The sequence below is a fragment of the Macaca fascicularis genome, chromosome 6, assembly GCF_037993035.2.
Source record: "Macaca fascicularis isolate 582-1 chromosome 6, T2T-MFA8v1.1".
NCBI lineage: Eukaryota > Metazoa > Chordata > Mammalia > Primates > Cercopithecidae > Macaca > Macaca fascicularis.
Window position 1 is genome coordinate 92,770,209 of NC_088380.1, and position 17,394 is coordinate 92,787,602.

At 37.1% G+C, this 17,394-nt stretch overlaps 2 protein-coding genes across 54 annotated transcripts in view; one reads left to right on the forward strand and one right to left on the reverse strand.

Moving 5' to 3' along the window:
• The window catches only part of LOC135971059 (uncharacterized), a 115,810-nt gene that overhangs the window by 72,958 nt on the left and 25,458 nt on the right, over positions 1 to 17,394 (forward strand). The gene's annotated exons all lie outside the window — the stretch shown is intronic.
• Positions 1 to 17,394, reverse strand: part of MEF2C (myocyte enhancer factor 2C) — a 184,335-nt gene that overhangs the window by 23,645 nt on the left and 143,296 nt on the right. For all 50 annotated transcript variants that reach the window (XM_073993801.1, XM_073993789.1, XM_073993781.1 and 47 more), the window contains 2 exons: positions 8,680 to 8,866; positions 6,151 to 6,198 (listed from right to left, as the gene is read on the reverse strand). In XM_073993801.1, coding sequence (XP_073849902.1) covers positions 6,151 to 6,198; positions 8,680 to 8,866 — 235 coding nt within the window. The remainder of the gene's footprint in view (positions 1 to 6,150; positions 6,199 to 8,679; positions 8,867 to 17,394) is intronic.

Genomic DNA, 17,394 nt, shown 5'->3' on the forward strand with positions numbered 1-17,394 from the left:
TAGCTAATGATCTTTCAAATATGATACTGTATCATGACTAAATACTCTTTGGATTGAAATTCCACTGAAACATACTATGTAAGTGTAACTGCAAAATTTAAGTGATTGGCAAAGGTTTGTCTAAAAACAGCAGATTATACTCTTGGCCGACAGCCTTGAAGCACCGAGTGAGAAAGTCCCTGGTAAGTAAAAAATTGATTTCCAAAAGTGGGGGTTTTTAACCACATCCCCCCTTCAGCATCTGCTGTCTACTGATGCACAATGTCACATCACTGATGAGTATGAAAAAAGCTTTCCTTTCCGTGTTATCTCCAAATAAAATCTTATCGTGATGCCAAAGATAGGGAAGAGGAACCTAATAGGTGTATAAAGAAAAAAGACTGCTTGGGAAAAAAGACAAATTTTGAATAAAACTAGTATTTCAGGGGGAAATATTAACAGCTTGAATTTAATATTAAAAACAACCAAGGTTTTATTATCCTTCACGCTAATAGGTTAAATCAATGGGATATGAGTAAAGAAACCAATCTTCACAGTAGTTTACTGTATATATAGAAGGATAGAGGATATGTTTTCCTGGGCAACAAAAATGCAAAGTTGTTAAAGCCAATCTTTTAAACTAAAATTTTAGCCACTTCACTGATACTTTAAATCACTAAGTAAGAAATGCAGAGAAGTCTTTCTGGCTGATAAGAAAGTCAGCCAGGAAATTTTTGATAAGTATTCTTGAAAACAAATACTTGCAAAACAATGGTACTGGTACAGAAAAATTAAGCATTGTCTGACCTTTCCTCTTTCCACTTAGTTCTGTTTTGTAATACGCTAAGTTTTTTCTTTTTCAATGCTAGATGAATTACAAAAATATAAGCAAAATTTTATGATTATATTATCATAAAACATTGCGTGTAAATGGATTGTAAAAATATTTGTTTCTTATCTCCAATCTGAGTAAGTACTAAGTTCAAAGGTGCTAAGTCATGATCTAAGGTCTTGCTAGATGGAGTCCTTCCAGAGTCTGGAAACCAGATCTCCTATTCACTGCTCAGTATTTATCCATGGCAGTACACTGCCACCATCAACTCTCCACGTATTTAGCTGACATAAATTAAGCATTCCAGAAGTGACAATGCTTGACAACCAAATGCATAAAATGGTAAACAACTAACAATCAAAATAAGGAAACAGCTGTTAGTTTCTTTTTATATAAAATTATATCTAATTTACAATAAATGCTAATTAAAAGTATTAACCAATATACATAAATCTCCTTTGCCTTCTTGTCAAATAGCTATGTAGATTGTAAAATTATCTTAAATGTTCAAAGGGATTCCTAAAGGTTTTTCTTTTCTTTTTTCTCTTTCTCTTTTTGGTCTCAACTACGAATCAATAAATCCTTGAGCACACTAGTCCTTTCTACTCAATAAAAGGCAATCATATTATCAAAGTGAAAACAAAGGACACTAACAGGATAGTGAATAATCCAGCACAAGGCATTGCTGTGCTAATGGTTATTTCCATTAAATCTAATAACTACAAAACAACCGAACTTGATCTTACAATCATCAATAACCACTCAGATTAGCACATTAAAAGCTTTAATGTGGTTGGGCGTGGTGACTCACGCCTGTAATCTCAGCACTTTGGGAGGCTGAGGTGCGCAGATTGCCTGAGCTCAGGAGTTTGTGATCAGCCTTGACAACAGGGTGAAACCCCGTCTCTACTAAAATACAAAAAATTAGCTGGGCATGGCTGCATGCACTTGTATAGTCCCAGCTACTCAGGAGGCTGAGGCAGGAGAATTGCTTGAACCCGGGAGGCGGAGGTTGCAGTGAGCTGAGATCATACCACTGCACTCCAGCCTGGGTGACAGAGCAAGAAGCCATCTCAAAAAAAAAAAAAAAAAAAAAAAAAAAAAAAAAAGAAAAGAAAAAAAGTTTTATTCGTTTTAATGTACAGAGTTATGACAACATGTTATTTTAAAAGCAATGACTTTTCATTTAGGTTGCTGAAAGAATTAAGTAGTAGATAAATAACCATCAACTGAAACCTTAGAAAAGTCACTGTTACTAACTAAAGTATTATAATGGCTTGCTGTGTATTTCTCTTATACTAAGCGTACAACCCCATCCCGCTACTTCTTTATTACCTTTTGCCTTCATCTTTGAAAGTATTTCAAGTTAAGTGATGATAAGCAGTTCATTGTTTTAAGAGGTGATTTGTGATGATCTGAGATAGCAACCCACATTTCATTTACTGCTATATGTCAGCTCTTTAGGTTTTCCATTGAGAATATTAGAGGAGTTAGTGAAACTTTGCTTTACTGGCCCAGGGTACTCAGGCATTTAATCAAATAGTTAATTAAACATTCATATACTGTTTCAGAAAAATACATTATTTTTGTGAGTTACAGATCAAAGGTATATCTTTTTGTATTGAAAATTACATAATTTCTTTGAAATGTTCCTTCTGGTTTACATCAACACTATTAAAACTTTATGGCTAGAAGATCCATTTTTCCCTTACTCAGCTGAAAAACATTTACTGAGTATCTGCTGTGTGCTAACGCTTATGTGTTAAACTGAGAATACAAACTGAATAAGAAACAGTTTGCCTCCACAGAGCTGAGTGTCCTAGAGAGATGTGCCCAGATGTTGCAGTCATAATGCAATGAGAAATGTAATGTCGGTACAGGCTGCTATGGAAGCACAGGAAAGAGGTGCATAACCTCTCTGTTAGAGTCAGGAAAGGCTTTTCTCAAATGGCTGAACTGAATTCTGTGGGATGACAAAGAGTGCTCAGTAGCATGAAGCAGGAGAAAGAAAGGCGTGCTAGGATTGCATAGGTAAGAGCAAGCGGCCGTGACATTGCCAAGTGGCGGTACAGTGTAGTAATTAAGAGCACACACTCTGAGGCTGGGTGCAGAGGCTCATTCCTATAATCCTAGCACTTTGGGAAGCCAAGGAGAAAGGACTGCTTGAATCCAGGAGTTCAAGACCAGCCTGAAAATCATAGCAAGATCCCATCTCTATAAGGAAAAAAAATTTAAAAATTGTCAAGCATGATGGTGCATGCCTGTGGTCCCAGCTACTCAGTAAGCTGAGGCGGAGGACTGCTTGAGACTGAGAGGTTGAGGCTGCAGTGAGCCCAGATCACACCACTGCACTCCAACCTGGATGACAGAGCAAGACACTGTATCAAAACACACACATATACACACACACTATGGAACCCGACTGCCTGGATTCCTCCTTGGGCAATTACTTAATTTCCCTGTGTCTCAGTTTCCCAATCTGTAGAAAGGGCATAATGTGAACACTTACTTTAAGCGACTATTACGAAAATGATACTTTTTGCAGAGCGCACAGTAAGACCAGTTTAAATGTTTACTGTTAGTAGAGTTGGACGGCTGGGTTCTTGATGGCAGTGGCAGAAGGGAAGAAGGTTAAGGCTGGAGAGTAGGAATGGGCCCAGGGATAAGAGGTTCATGGTTAATTCTGAAAAAGAAGCCATAGCTGGATTTTTGGCATGTGAATGATGACCTACAGTTAGCTTAAGGTTTTAAGAAAGAACAAGCAGTCCTGGGGAGACTGGAGCAGGATGCAATATAAAGCAGGGAGGTGAATTAGGAGGTTCTAGAAACTTACTGGATGATGGTATGATAGAAAAGGATGGCTCAGGCACTGGATAGGAAAGATTCCACACTTTATGATCAAACTGAGCTGCAAAAAAGCGTGCTTACCTTTTTGGCCTTTAGTATTTATAGGGACATAAGAAATGTTCAACTTACTTCCTTCCCTCATGAGACTCTCCCTCCCCCTCACATTTTTTTTTTCTTTTCTTCTTCTTTTTTTTTTTTTTTTTTTTTTTACAAAGTGAGATGACTTGATTTTGAAAAAAACTTCAACTGCTAAAAAGTATTTAACATAATTGCAGTCTTGCCACTTGGTTTCAAGAGTTTCAAACTTTATCTGAAACCTTGAATTTCAATGACAATATGCAAAATTTGGAAGCTATATTTTGGCCTTTTTGCTTTGGTTTTCTTTTCTGAAAATGTGGCAACATTCTGGCTGGCCTTGTTTTGCTCTGGTGTTATGTGATTCTCTGACATCAGCACCGATATATTCAGCCTGACATATGACACTGGTTGGCATGAGAAAGAAGGGGAAGATGGCTGAGTTATGAGCAGGACATGACAGCTAAGCTTGAGACTAAATGGCATCTGCAACAGGTGTTCCTTGGGACCAGAGTCAGAAAGGGCTTCTTCCTCTATTTTTAAAATATGGGTAACACTTTCACAGCTATATAGAAACTGTGAAAACTACATGCTCATAGTTATTAGATACAATCAAGATATAATATTTATTATCAGCAGGGTGGAGCAATTCAGTGTCTTTCTTTTTGTTTTCTTCTATTTCTGAATTAGAAGATTCTCATGCCTATGGTAGAGGTCCTGAGGTAAGAGGATGAATTTGCTAAGTGCATAAGATTTTGTTAGTTCAATGATACTATATCCTATATGTGTCAAACTTTTATGCCTACAGGACTGAGAGTCTTCTCTATCCCTAGAGGATCATTAAACTTAGCCGACTGTCTGGGAATTGACAATGACAGAATAATTGAAAAACCAAACATTTTTTATTTTCAATATAGGATTCTAAAGCATTCTAGCTATTAAGCAGTAACAAGCCACTTTCATCAAAGCTGAGTAGGCCATGTTTTCCTCCACATTTTTTTTTTTTACTACTTTTAATTACTTTCAGAACTACTGCTAGCTGTTTCCATAACAGCAAGCAAACCGGTGCAGTGAGATATTGGGTAAAACATCATAACATCTAACCCATTTTTCTTACATTATATCTTGGTCTTTGTGACCACCCAATTCTCAGTCCTCGCCATTTTTTCTAACCATAGTGTCTGGCAGACACTTGGATCCAAGAAACGTTGGTCTGGATTTGACCCGGTTCTCTAATTTTGAGTCTGCAAACCACAAAGCATTTTTTGAGGGAAAAAAATTTCATTTCCATGTCCAGCAAAATATTATGTGAGTTTACTCACTAATTTGTCTCGACCTAATTTTCAAAAGATATATAAAATAGGAAGCTAGTGTTATTCGTCTTGTTTGCTAATCACTGTGTAAGTCTAATACTTTTTCTTCATTATTCACTGAATTAGTGAAGAGCCAGCATCAGAAAAGAGAAAGTCTACCCTCAAATAGATATATTTATAAAAATGTATTTGTAAACCAATTTTCTTTATCTTCTTTCTTATAATTAGCAGGCTATTCTACTTGACCCTGGCAAAATATTTTAATTAGGCTATCCATAGCTATTTCAATAAACTTGATTTTTTTTGACATTTCAAACATAACCTTGTGTCATTCATGCCTGCCTCCTACTATTTTAAATGTATAGCATGTTCCAGCTGCAGAAATTACCATGGTTACTTGTTATGCCAATAGTGAACTGCAGTTGGCATTTGAAAGTATTGTGCTATCTTGCCTCTGCATTGAAAATGACATCAATATTTCAATAATCTTGATATTATGAATTAACATGGAAACCTGGAGATATGTGACTGAGACAATTACTGGTCACAGTGTAAGAAGTTCTTAGCTGAAATATATTTTAGGGTCTTTTTGGGATGCATTATACTCATGTTTTCTAAGAGCTCATTTTAATGCCAATGTGATTTTATTTTATTAACAGTATTGTTGAATGATTACAATCTTAACCCCTTGTTTTCTTTATGTACTCTCCTTTAGAAATACACAGAAGTTCAATACTTCTTTGGGTGGAAAATGATTCACATTTAATGTGAAATAATTAACAGAGAATACAAAAAGTATGGTTTGCTAAAGGTACTCTTGTGTCCAAGGATGGTATCCGGGATTAGGTCGATTGGATCAGAGCCCTTAATTCTCTGCTGACCAGTTGAAGTTTATTAAGGAAGGTTCTAGTTAATAAATAGTTTTCTTTTAAGTTATTGTTTAACCACTCCTGCTTCAGAAAAGTGCTTTAAAAATTATTGGTGTCATTTTTCCAAGCCTCTCACAGATCTCTTAACTTTATTTGTTCAAAAGACTTTGTCCTGCAAATCACCTAGTAGAACTCAGAACAATGATACATACTGCAGTATGGAGTCTGTGCTTACCTGCACTGGTGCCTGCACCAGATGTGAGGTCTCCACCCATCAGACCACCTATGGATTAAAGAGGAAGATCAAAACGAGAAAGGCTAAAGGCCCACAGAACAAAACACTTTACCTTTAGCAACCTCAGTATTTTGCCCTCTTGCAATAGTCATAAACTTGTAAAGTACAACCCAAGTCAGATGGCTGACATTTGTTTTACTGTGCCATGCTGTGCTCAAACGTTAAAAATACATTCAATCACTGACATTTTGCAGAATCTTTTTTTCTAAGAAAGTTACATTTAAAAAAATCCAGTCTTTGGTCTCTGCATTTTTATTATTTCTAAGTCTAGGTTTTCTCTAAGCAGATGTTTTATAGAAAGTGAAAGAAAGAGTAAGGTCTACTATACGCTCAGATGACTTCACATTTGATGTTTAGTTCTTTGTAAATATGTTGTATGCCATTAATTTTGTGTAATGTTAATTGTCCAGAAATTTGATCGTTTCATGAATCTACCCACATTTACTACTCAAATCTTATTGACTGACACAATAAAACAAATTTTTCACTGGCCACAAATTAAGAAACATATGCTTATTCACTGCTAACTTAAGAAAGTATGTTAAAATTTGGCAATGTTTATTTATGAGAGTCAAGATGTTTCAATAAGATATTGAATATAAAAATTACTTTTAGTTTTGAAAAAAACAAGATTCAGCCAAAAGAATAATAGTGAGAATATCATCTAGATTTTCTAATTGCCTCTAAGTGATACTCTATAATTATTAGTTGGTTCAAGTTTTGGAATTAAAAGAAAATGTTTATATGTGTGTGTATATATATGTATACATATATATGTGGGTGTATATATATATAAACATACATACATACTTTTTTTTTAAATTTTTTGTGACAGAGCTTGCTCTGTTGCCCGGGCTGGAGTGCAGTGGGAGGATTATGGCCCACTTCAGCCTCAACCTCCCAGGCTCAGGTTGTCCTCCCACCCCAGCCTCTTGAGTAGCCGGGACCACAGACAGAAGCCACCATACCCAGTTAATTTTCAAAAAAACGTTTGTAGAGATGGGGTCTCTCTATGTTGCCCAGGCTGGTCTTGAATTCCTGGGCTCCAGCAATCCTCCCACCTCAGCCTCCTAAAGTGTTGAGATTATAGGAGTGATCCATTGCATCTGGTCTTCGTTACAGTTTAAGAAAATGTTTATTATTTCCAATCAAATAATATTTTGGAAATAAAGTATCAAATTAAAAAAATGAGCATGAGTTTATCAAATAGAAAAGTGAACTGCATTCGAGTATGATCTGAAAGGAATACATGTGGTTATTGAAAATTCATATGAAAACATTCAAATATATTCAAAAGTCAAGAGAATGGCCCGATGAAGTCCTTTGAACACATTTCCCGACTCAAGATTTATTAAAATTTTTTATATGGATGAATTTAATTGTATTTTCTATACAAAGCTTCTGTAACAAAAATAGTAACACATGTTTGGTTCTAACTGTAAGGCAGATATATAAGTATTCTACAGGAAAATTCCTCCATGAATAAACTACTTTCATACAGCTATGTGTATGTAAGATATATTAAAAATCTCCCATGGGGTACTTTTAAAAATATGAAGTGCAAATATATAATGGTTTGCTGTATGTGATTTAGAAATACAATTATTTTTGATGCTGCTTCTGGAAAAATAAAGGAATAGTTTTGTTATATTCAATATTCTTTGACTTGGTTCCTATTGTGAATCTAGCAAATCAAGAGAACATTCTTCCCTTCAATGTTCTTTAAAACCAGTATCAAAACAGACACATATTCAATACAATTCATCATAATGTATTTTGATTGTTTTAAGTACTAAGAATGGATGAACTTTTTCTGAGTAATAATTTATTTTTCCCTTGGACACTGCGAATTGAACAACAGCAAGTAAAAGTGCAGAGACAAATTCGGGGCAGGTGTACATGTGTTTAATTAACTTCATTTCTGACTCAGCTTTGTTTTTATTTCACATGTCTTACAAATGATGCTATCTTATATTTTCTTTCTGCCTAAGTCCTTTGTGGGATAAGTTACTGTATAAATAAACAAAAAGTGACCTAAATAATAAATAACTAAATAGGATAAATACTATCAGAGAACACAGGGGAAGATTTCACAGAAGAAGCGGTAGCTTGCCAGGAGGAAGAGGGAAAATGGCATTTTAGGCATGGGGGACGAGCAGAAGTAAAAGTGTGGAGAAAGGGTATCTGACATCTGACATCCTGTTTTTGAGTATGTGGTTAAAATATAGCCACGGGAGGAGGTAAGTGGCAGAATGAAAAAGATACATGGCAGATTATGAAAGATTTCCAAAGACATACTAAAGAGTTTAGGCTCTATCATGCAGGAGACCTAGCCCCGGGGTGGATGGTAAGCCGTGAAGGGGAGTAAATGGAAAACCAGAAAACATCTCGTAGATAAAGGAGTGTTGGCTTTGCCGAAAGTGATCCCTTCCAATGATCTGTTAGCATTACATCCTCATGAGGACATACCTGTGTTACCTGCACTTGGAGGTCGATGTGTTACACCAGGAGACATACTATTCCTCTGCAGAGAAGGGTGAGCCAGTGGCAAAAGGTTGGGGTTTCCCAGTGAGCTGACAGGGTTGCTGTACACCAAACTGTTGTGGCTGGACACTGGGATGGAGACTGGCATCTCAAAGTTGGGAGGTGGAACAGCCTGCAGGAACAGAAAACAAAACATAGGTAAAAGAAAAGATTTAATAACAGAAGCTCTTCAGGACAGACAGCCCTTATGTTTCCAAGAAAAATTCTACATTCCAAACTACTTGGTGTCTAGAAGACCATTATGAAGAGCTCTCAAGACATTCAGATCACAAATTGATTTCTTAAATGTGCTTAGAACTCTTTCTTTGCAACCATTAAAAAACGTTTCACTTTTGTTTAAAACAAAGCCCCACTTCATTAGACTCCATTGTCTTTGGATTCCATTCTATTAAGTAGTAATTGTTCATTTGTGATATCTGAATCTGGTGCCAGAAATGACTGCAAGATCAAAGGTGTCTGATTGTGATGACTTCACAGAGAAAAAGGATTAAAATGCAAACCAAAGCCTTTAACTGCTTACTGAAGCATATTTATGTAGAAGTTTAATGATAGAAAATCATCTCCAAGCATGTGCATAGCACATATACCTTAATTATTATGTTTTAAAGTCTGTCTTTTAAAAGTAACTGTAAAGAGAATAGGCATTTTAACATATAGGATTCAACAGAGCATGTATCATTCAATAATTTACACTTTAAAGTGATAGTTCAGAAAACGCTCTGCTTCATATTTTGGTATGTACCGCCACGGACAAATGGCAAGACCTGTGTCTCAATTGTGAAAGTTGCCAAATATTTAGTGAACTGAAGCTGTGTGGATGTCTAATTAGATTAATCCAGGTTTCAATGATTGATTTTTGAGTAATTATTTTGTCAATTTAAGCAAAATCATGTTTATGTTTCTGCTGTACTAACTAGATGAACACAGGAACATAATTGTAGCTATTTTTTTTAAGCATTACAAGTAAAAATACTCTGAATATAATGCCGGAGAACTCATATGGTATCAAAGCATATGGCATTCTTAATATAAAATGGACATATATATGGAATAAGATTTATAGAAGGCATTAAGGCATTGCCTTGGGGGTTCTCAATAAGTTATTGTGCAAATTTAAATGCATATGTGCATAAGGCTCACTTGGTTGGTTTTTTTGGTCCTATTTTGTTTTTACTATTGTTTTCCCTTAGTGCTAACATCCACTTTCCGTTACTGTTTGGTCGGCTGGCCTGCATCCTACATCTTGCTGTGTAATATTTCTCTGTTTATCTTGGTGATGATCACAATACTTTTCTTTGTTTATGTTTATGCTCCCTTATTATTTATTTCCCATTTTTCTTTTCTTCCATGTTCTGGACATGTCAGTATTGACAACAGCAAATGCTTTACATTCAAAACTCTTTTTTTCCACACATCTTTGATTTTTCATTTTTATTTTATATTTACTATTATTATTATTATTTTTAGACAGAGTCTCACTCTGTTGCTCAGGTTGGAGTGCAATGGTGCCATCTCTGCTCACTGCACCCTCTGCCTATCAGGTTCAAGTGATTCTCCTGCCTCTACCTCCCAAGTAGTGGTTGGCACGTGCCACCATGTCCAGCTATTTTTTTTGTATTTTTAGTAGAGATGGGATTTCACCATGTTGCCCAGGCCGTTCTTGAACTCCTGAGCTCAGGTGATCCGCCCACCTCGGCCTCCCAAAGTACTGGGATTACAGGCGTGAGCTACCGCACCTGGCCCAATCTGTCATTGTATTAGAGGGAAATAAAAATGTTCAAGTGATATCAGTAATATGGCCAGTCTTTATTAGGCTTTATCTATTGTAAACAGGGGAAATAATTTTTGGATAAAAATTGACATAATGGAATATGAATGTTTGATAAGGATCAAATAATGAATTTAGCCTTACATTTCCAGCCCCCTTTTAACAACAAAAAATTAGCATATGCTGTAAAGTCAAAGTCTATAGCATGAATAACGTATTGTATTTCTTCATTAAAAGGCCAAATAAGGATTGCTCTAGCATACTCAAGAAAACAAAGTAAAGTGACTCTACTAGGTATATTCTCCACTTGCTCCATCCAGACCCACTCTCTAGCCCCTTCACTCTGCTGTATGCCCAGGAGCTGACCCTCCAGACTGCATCACCCAGGCTCTCCTGCTCTCTGGCTTCCCACTGGTCAGTGGAGGAGGCACCAGCAATAGCACAGAGAGCAGGAGGGAGCAAGGTCAGGGTATTTTTTTTATAGTGGCGTCATCCTTGCTGGGCCACAGGCTGGCTGAGGCTGCGTTTCTCTAGCGAAGACTCCGTCTCTTTTTGAGTTGCTCTCTCCTGTACACATAGATCTTGCTGTGATCTGGTACTTTTCCCCTCCACTTACTCCTTTAGGCCTAGAGGTGGGAACAGCTTCTAGGTTGCAAGCCCTAATGTACTTCATTATTCTCTCAGGTTTCCCTTAATTCTACCCATCTGTAAACAGTCCTTTTAACAAACTCTCTTCAATTACCCTTTAGAGTTTGCCATCTGTTTCCTGCGCAACCTTGGGCCATAAGAGAAACTCTAGATCTAGAACATTGGTAATCTACAGGGGTGGGATTGTCTCCTTAGGGAGCATTTTGGAAATCTGTTGGACTATCTTTGGGTATCACAATGACTGGAGGGTGTGGCTATTACCCCGGCTCAAGCAGTGCCATCTCTTGCCTAGATAACTGCAGTCATGTCCTAACTGATTTACCTGCTCCAGTCCTTGCCATTCTTTGTATTTGCAACCCAGAAATCAGATTGGCCCTTTAAAAGCTTAAGTCATGCCAACACTCCTCTGCTCAAAACCCCGTGAGGGCTCTTACCTTAGAATAAAAACTCGAGATGAGAGTTTTTGCTTCCAAGGGTCCACAGGCCCTCTTAATAAGCTTTTGCCAACCTCTGTTATCTCATCACCTAACACCTTCTGCCTCCCTGGTTCATTTCCATGACGAACTGCATCACCTTCTTCAAGTCTCTGCTCAAAATCTGGCCTTGTCTTGGAAGCCCACTCTGACCACCCTATTTAATCCTGTAATTTGTCCTGTTACTTGCCCATATCCTGATCTCTTTTTCCTGCTCTTCCTTTCCCTTGGTTATAAAATCATTTATGATGTTGGTTAAATAGTGCCCTTTTGCTATGAGGCAATGCAAAGCCTACTCTACCTCTTATTATAGGAACTTAATATTTTTCTTCAAAGGAGAATTTTTAGAAAGACACTGTACTAACACAAAAGTAAAGCTTCTATTTACTGTATATTATTTATTGAGCAGGCACTGTGCTGTATAATTGATATATATGATATGATATAACCCTTTAAACATCCCTTGACTATAGATATAATTCTTCCCTTTTCAAACTGGTAAGATTAAGTAAGTGGCCCAAAGTCATCTATCTAGTGACTGAGTCTGTTGCTTTTGCTACCAAAACACTATGCAACACAGTATAAGTTTTGGGATAGAAATAAAATGCTGTAGTAGAAATCGTTCTGTTAAGTGAATAAGGGCTAGATATTAGAAGCTCATTATCTATGGACCACATAAATAATAAACCAAATGGGTTCTCATGAAATGTGGGTGAGTATCTACACTGGAGCGTCTTAGATTTTAGGAAAAAAGAAATCTTAAAGACTCCTCTCTTCCATATTAACTTAGAGTTGGTATTTTAAAGCCATCTCTGGGCTACAAATGTTTTAATTTGAATTCACTGTTACTACTTATAAATGTTTAACTGTTACTAGGTATCTAAGGATCTGCTATAAAACTATATCTTCCCTGAATATGCTATAGAATGTTGGTTGTGTCTCATTAGAGACTAAAGCCCATATCCCCTTCACCCCTGGGGTGAAATAAAGAGGATTATTAATAATTATGTAATGAGTTCAGGACCATCCTAACAACCAGGTCAGTGAAAGTCATTCTACTCCTTCCTTTCTCTGACTATTATCCCCTAGAATTAATTCTTCAGTTTCTAGAATTCTGGATCAGAAACAATTGGATGATAATGATTATTATAAAACTACTTTGTGATTGGCTAAGCAGTCAAATATAATTATGGTATCAGAGTATACTTCAAAATTTCAAAATTCATAAAATATACCAAGATCATTTGTATTCTATTTATCTTTTGCTTTGTTTCCTTATCTGTATCAAGAACTACCTATGATAATTTTTTAAAATTTAATTTAATTTTAGATACATGTACATGTTTGTTACATGGATATATTGCATACTGGCGGGGACTGGATTTCTAGTGTACCCATTACCCAAATAGTGAACACTGTACCTAAGAGCTAATTTTTCAAACTTCACCCCGCCCTGCTACCTTCCTCGCTTTTGGAGTCCCCAGTGTCTATTATTTCCATCTTTATGTCCATGTGTACCCATTGTTAACTCCCACTTCTAAGTGAGAAGATATGGTATTTGATTTTCTGTTTCTGAGTTAAAGGAACTATCTATAATTTTGAAAGCAAATTATAAACTTAAAAATGAGCACACTGAGAAGATATTTTAGAGAATCAGAATGAACACTAGCCTTTCTATCAGAAATCTCAGTTACAGTCCAGGTTATGTAATAAATTGCCATTTAACCAGGCAGGTCATTTAATCTCCCTTGACCTTGATTTCCTTATCTAAGGCATGAAATGGTTGTATCCATGAAGAGACGAAGCAGCTCTAAACATTTTAGGGAATGCAAATGCTATAATCGCATATAAATATTTCCAAGAAATTGGCATTATTCTTTTTCTCTTTGACTTTTCAAAATTAGGAAACTTGAAAGCATCTACATTTAAACATTTTTTTTTTTGGTCTAAAAAATGAAAGCCAAGAAGTAGTTAAAAACACCAAACTTGCAAAGACTTCAGGGCCAGACTCCAACTTTTACAAACACTCAAGGTAGGAAGAAAGAGAGAATTTGAGGTGATTAAATAAAATGCTGTCAGCAGAATTGGCTATGTAATTTTCAGGACCCAGTGTAAAATGAAAATGTGGGGGCCCTTTTAAAAAAAGTATAAAGAACTTCAAGACAATGACAGCACAGTATTTAACCAAGTGCAGCCCTATGAGAACAGGGCCAGGTCGAGGGCCCATGAAGCCAGTCCCAGCTTTGAAGGACACAGACATGACAGCTAAAAAACTTTTAGTTTTTATCCCTGAACAAAGTGATCATGGTTACTGTAGTGAGTCATAATCGGAAAAGTATCTGAACTCTTATCCAAAACCCACTATTTTCCCAAACTTACCACAAGGAAAAGTCCAATAAAAAAGTCAAATAAAATAGTTTAAGTAAAATATTTTTAGTTAATGGGCCCTCTTTTATTTAATGCGAATGATTGAACTGAATCTTCCCCCCACCCTTTTTTTTTTTGGCCACTAATGACACCTTTAAATTTTGATTAACCATTACCAGCTGCTGGGCCCTAGTAGAGGGAAAAAAAAAAAATCATACAACTCTGATGACTTGTGAGGACCAATTGCTGGTTATCTAAATTCCCTCAAGGCTGCCTGACAAGTCTATCATCGACTTGTTCATTCCCTCTCCATCCCTACTCCTCATGATGTCTAACTTCTCAGTCCTTTTTCAAGCACCTGCTTCCCCCTTCCCTAATTAACTACAGAAGCTAAACTAAATATATTAGAAAAAAGAAAATAGCCAGGCCTGGTGGCTCACATCTGTAATCCCAGCACTTTGGGAGGCCAAGGCGGGAGGATCACTTGAGGTCAGGAGTTCCAGAACAGCCTGGCCAACATGGTGAAACCCCATCTCTACTAAAAATACAAAAACTAGCCAGGCCTGGTGGCAGGCACCTGCAGTCCCAGCTACTTGGGAGGCTAAAGCAGGAGAATCACTTGAACTCGGGAGGCGGAGGTTGAGGGGAGCCAGGATCACGCCACTGCACTCCATCCTGAGGCACAGGGTGAGACCCCGTCTCAAAAAATAAAAATAAAAATAAATAAAAATAAAATAGAGGTCATTATATGGTCACCTACTCAGCATCATTCTATCCAGCTACCACCTTAGCTACACCTGGCTACATCTGTAACACCGTCTTGTTTAGGTCCCATCCTCCTTCCTTTCCTTGAGAAGCTTGGTCATTTTATCTCCATTGTACCTGTATGTTCAATCTTTTCGTTCCTCCAAACACTTCTCCTCTGCATGTAAATAATCTCAAGTGCTTTCATTTTAACTTCTCCCTTGATCCTACATACAGCATTATTTCTCTCTCTTCACAGCACATTATTTTGAAGAAAATATATACTGTTTCTTTCCACTTACTCCCTTCCCTTTTACTCTCAACCAACTTGCACCCGCCTCTCATTCGTTCAGCCCCTTTCCTAACTTCTGCTGGTTCCTCAGACGGAGGTGTTTTCTCTTGCTGTGAAGCCCAGCATGAACCATGGCAAACCCAGCATGAGGAAATGCTGGTCGACACAGTTCCAAATCACCCATGAATTATTTCATGTAATTGAGGAATATGGGCATAAATTATAGTATACCAACAGGTGACTACGATATTAAATTTTCTGTTTTAAAAGGGAAACTCTTCAAACTGGGTCTTCGAAATAGAAAAACAGTCTTGTAATGTTTTTAAAGAGGTGGAGACACTCTCTACATACAAAGGGCAGAGTGTCCTTGCCCTGCTGTAAATGTTTTAGCAGCTGTGGAAACTTTCAACAAAATTGACTTCCAGCAACTCAGAGCAATGTGCAAAAACTGGGCTTTTCATCGTGAAGACTGAAGCACTTACTAAAGAGATGGAGACTCTGTGGCATAGCTCAGAGCTGGGTGGCTCCTTCTCACAGCTCTGCCCGTAAACTCTAATGTGGTTTTTCAGCCCCTGCCACACACTGCTGCACCCCTTAAGATATCACGTATCTCGATTTTGAACTCTTTATATAACAGGCTGAAATCCTGTGAGGGAAGGCAGATGTGTATCACACGTCTCTCTCCCTAAAGTATGAGAAAAATGACCCAATGTGCATTCCCCCAGGACTTTAGGGGTTAAAACTCCACCTAAATTATCACCTCCACTGAGTGATCAGCAGTACTGCATATATCTGTCTTTATTCCAACTGTGCAGGGGATTCTTACTGTCTGACACACCTAAGGTACTCTGCCTTAACATCCTACACTCACAAACCTTAATGCACAGCTGCTCCACACCAATGTATTATATAGCAAGAGAAACTCAGACCATAAGAACTAAAAATTGGCCCAAGTGGCGTGGCACAGTGGCTCACGCCTGTAATTCCAACACTTTGGGAGGCCCAGGTGGGTGGATCACCTAAGGTCAGTAATTCAAGACCAGCCTGAACAACACGGAGAAACCCCGTCTCTACTAAAAATACAAAATTAGCTGGGCGTGGTGGCACATGCTTGTAATCCTAGCTACTCGGGAGGCTGAGGCCGGCAGAGGTTGCGGTGAGCGGAGATTGCACCACTGCACTCCAGCCTGGGCAACAAGAGTGAAATTCCGTCTCAAAATAAATAAATAAATAAATAAATAAATAAATAAATAAATAAATAAATAAATAGATTGGCCCAAAGGAGCCGCTTCTCTTTTCCTTCTGGGCAAAATAAAATCCCAATGGATATTTTATCATTTAATAATTCTGGACATAACAAGTATGCATAGCTGCATATAATACTAAATACTCCATTTCATAAGGTGCCCACTATGAATGTGTGCATATAATACTCAGTTTTATGAAACCTTTAAGAATTTACAGTACTTAGCTTTCCTTCATGATACAGTGTATTAAAAATTCTGATTCAACAAAAGTTCTACTGCTGACATTATTTCATTTAACAAAAGAAGCAGATAGGTATTTATGAGGACAGAAATTTTAATATGCACACACATTTTGTAAATAAGTTTTAAAGTGTTCGATTTAATTCAATACAGGTTTGAGTGTGCAGCTACTATGGTAAAATATCAATTTATCTTGTGAGTGAAGTTGTGAATTTGGCCTCGAGCTTTGTCCCCACATATCTGCACTTGTAATCACCAAAACATATTTTCACTTCAGTCTCTCTCAATTCTCAGGTTTAGGCTGTTTTGCTAACTTACAAAAAATGAACTTTTTTCGAAAGGAACTGATTACCTACTGAGGAGCTTGTATACAATTAGGGTTCAGACACTAACATTAGTTATTCAGAAGGCATGTGAGCCTTGGGTTTCACCCCTTTATGCCACAAAATTAACATTATTTGATTGATGACAGAATCTAACAAAAAGTATCCACTTTCCTCCTATATATGTGGACAACAAAATAATACATGCAGTTATTTCTCTTAAATATCTGGCAAGGCATATGATTGACTGTTAGAATTTTTTTCATTTGGTTAAAACAAAAATTAGCCAAATGTTAAAGCATGGAAAATGTTGGTGGCAAAGCGGATAATATTCTGATAAAGCTTTAAAATCACCCCAGCACACAAACATGTTGAAATCTTACCATTAGGTTTCATGCAGTCTGTTCCCTGCAGCGAGCATTAGCTTTAACCCTTCAGTGCTGTTGTTGAATTTTATGTATAGGGAGAGGGGCTGAAGTTTTATTCAGAAATCAGCTTTTATTTAGGTGACGACTGTCAGTTTACATGAAAGAATTGC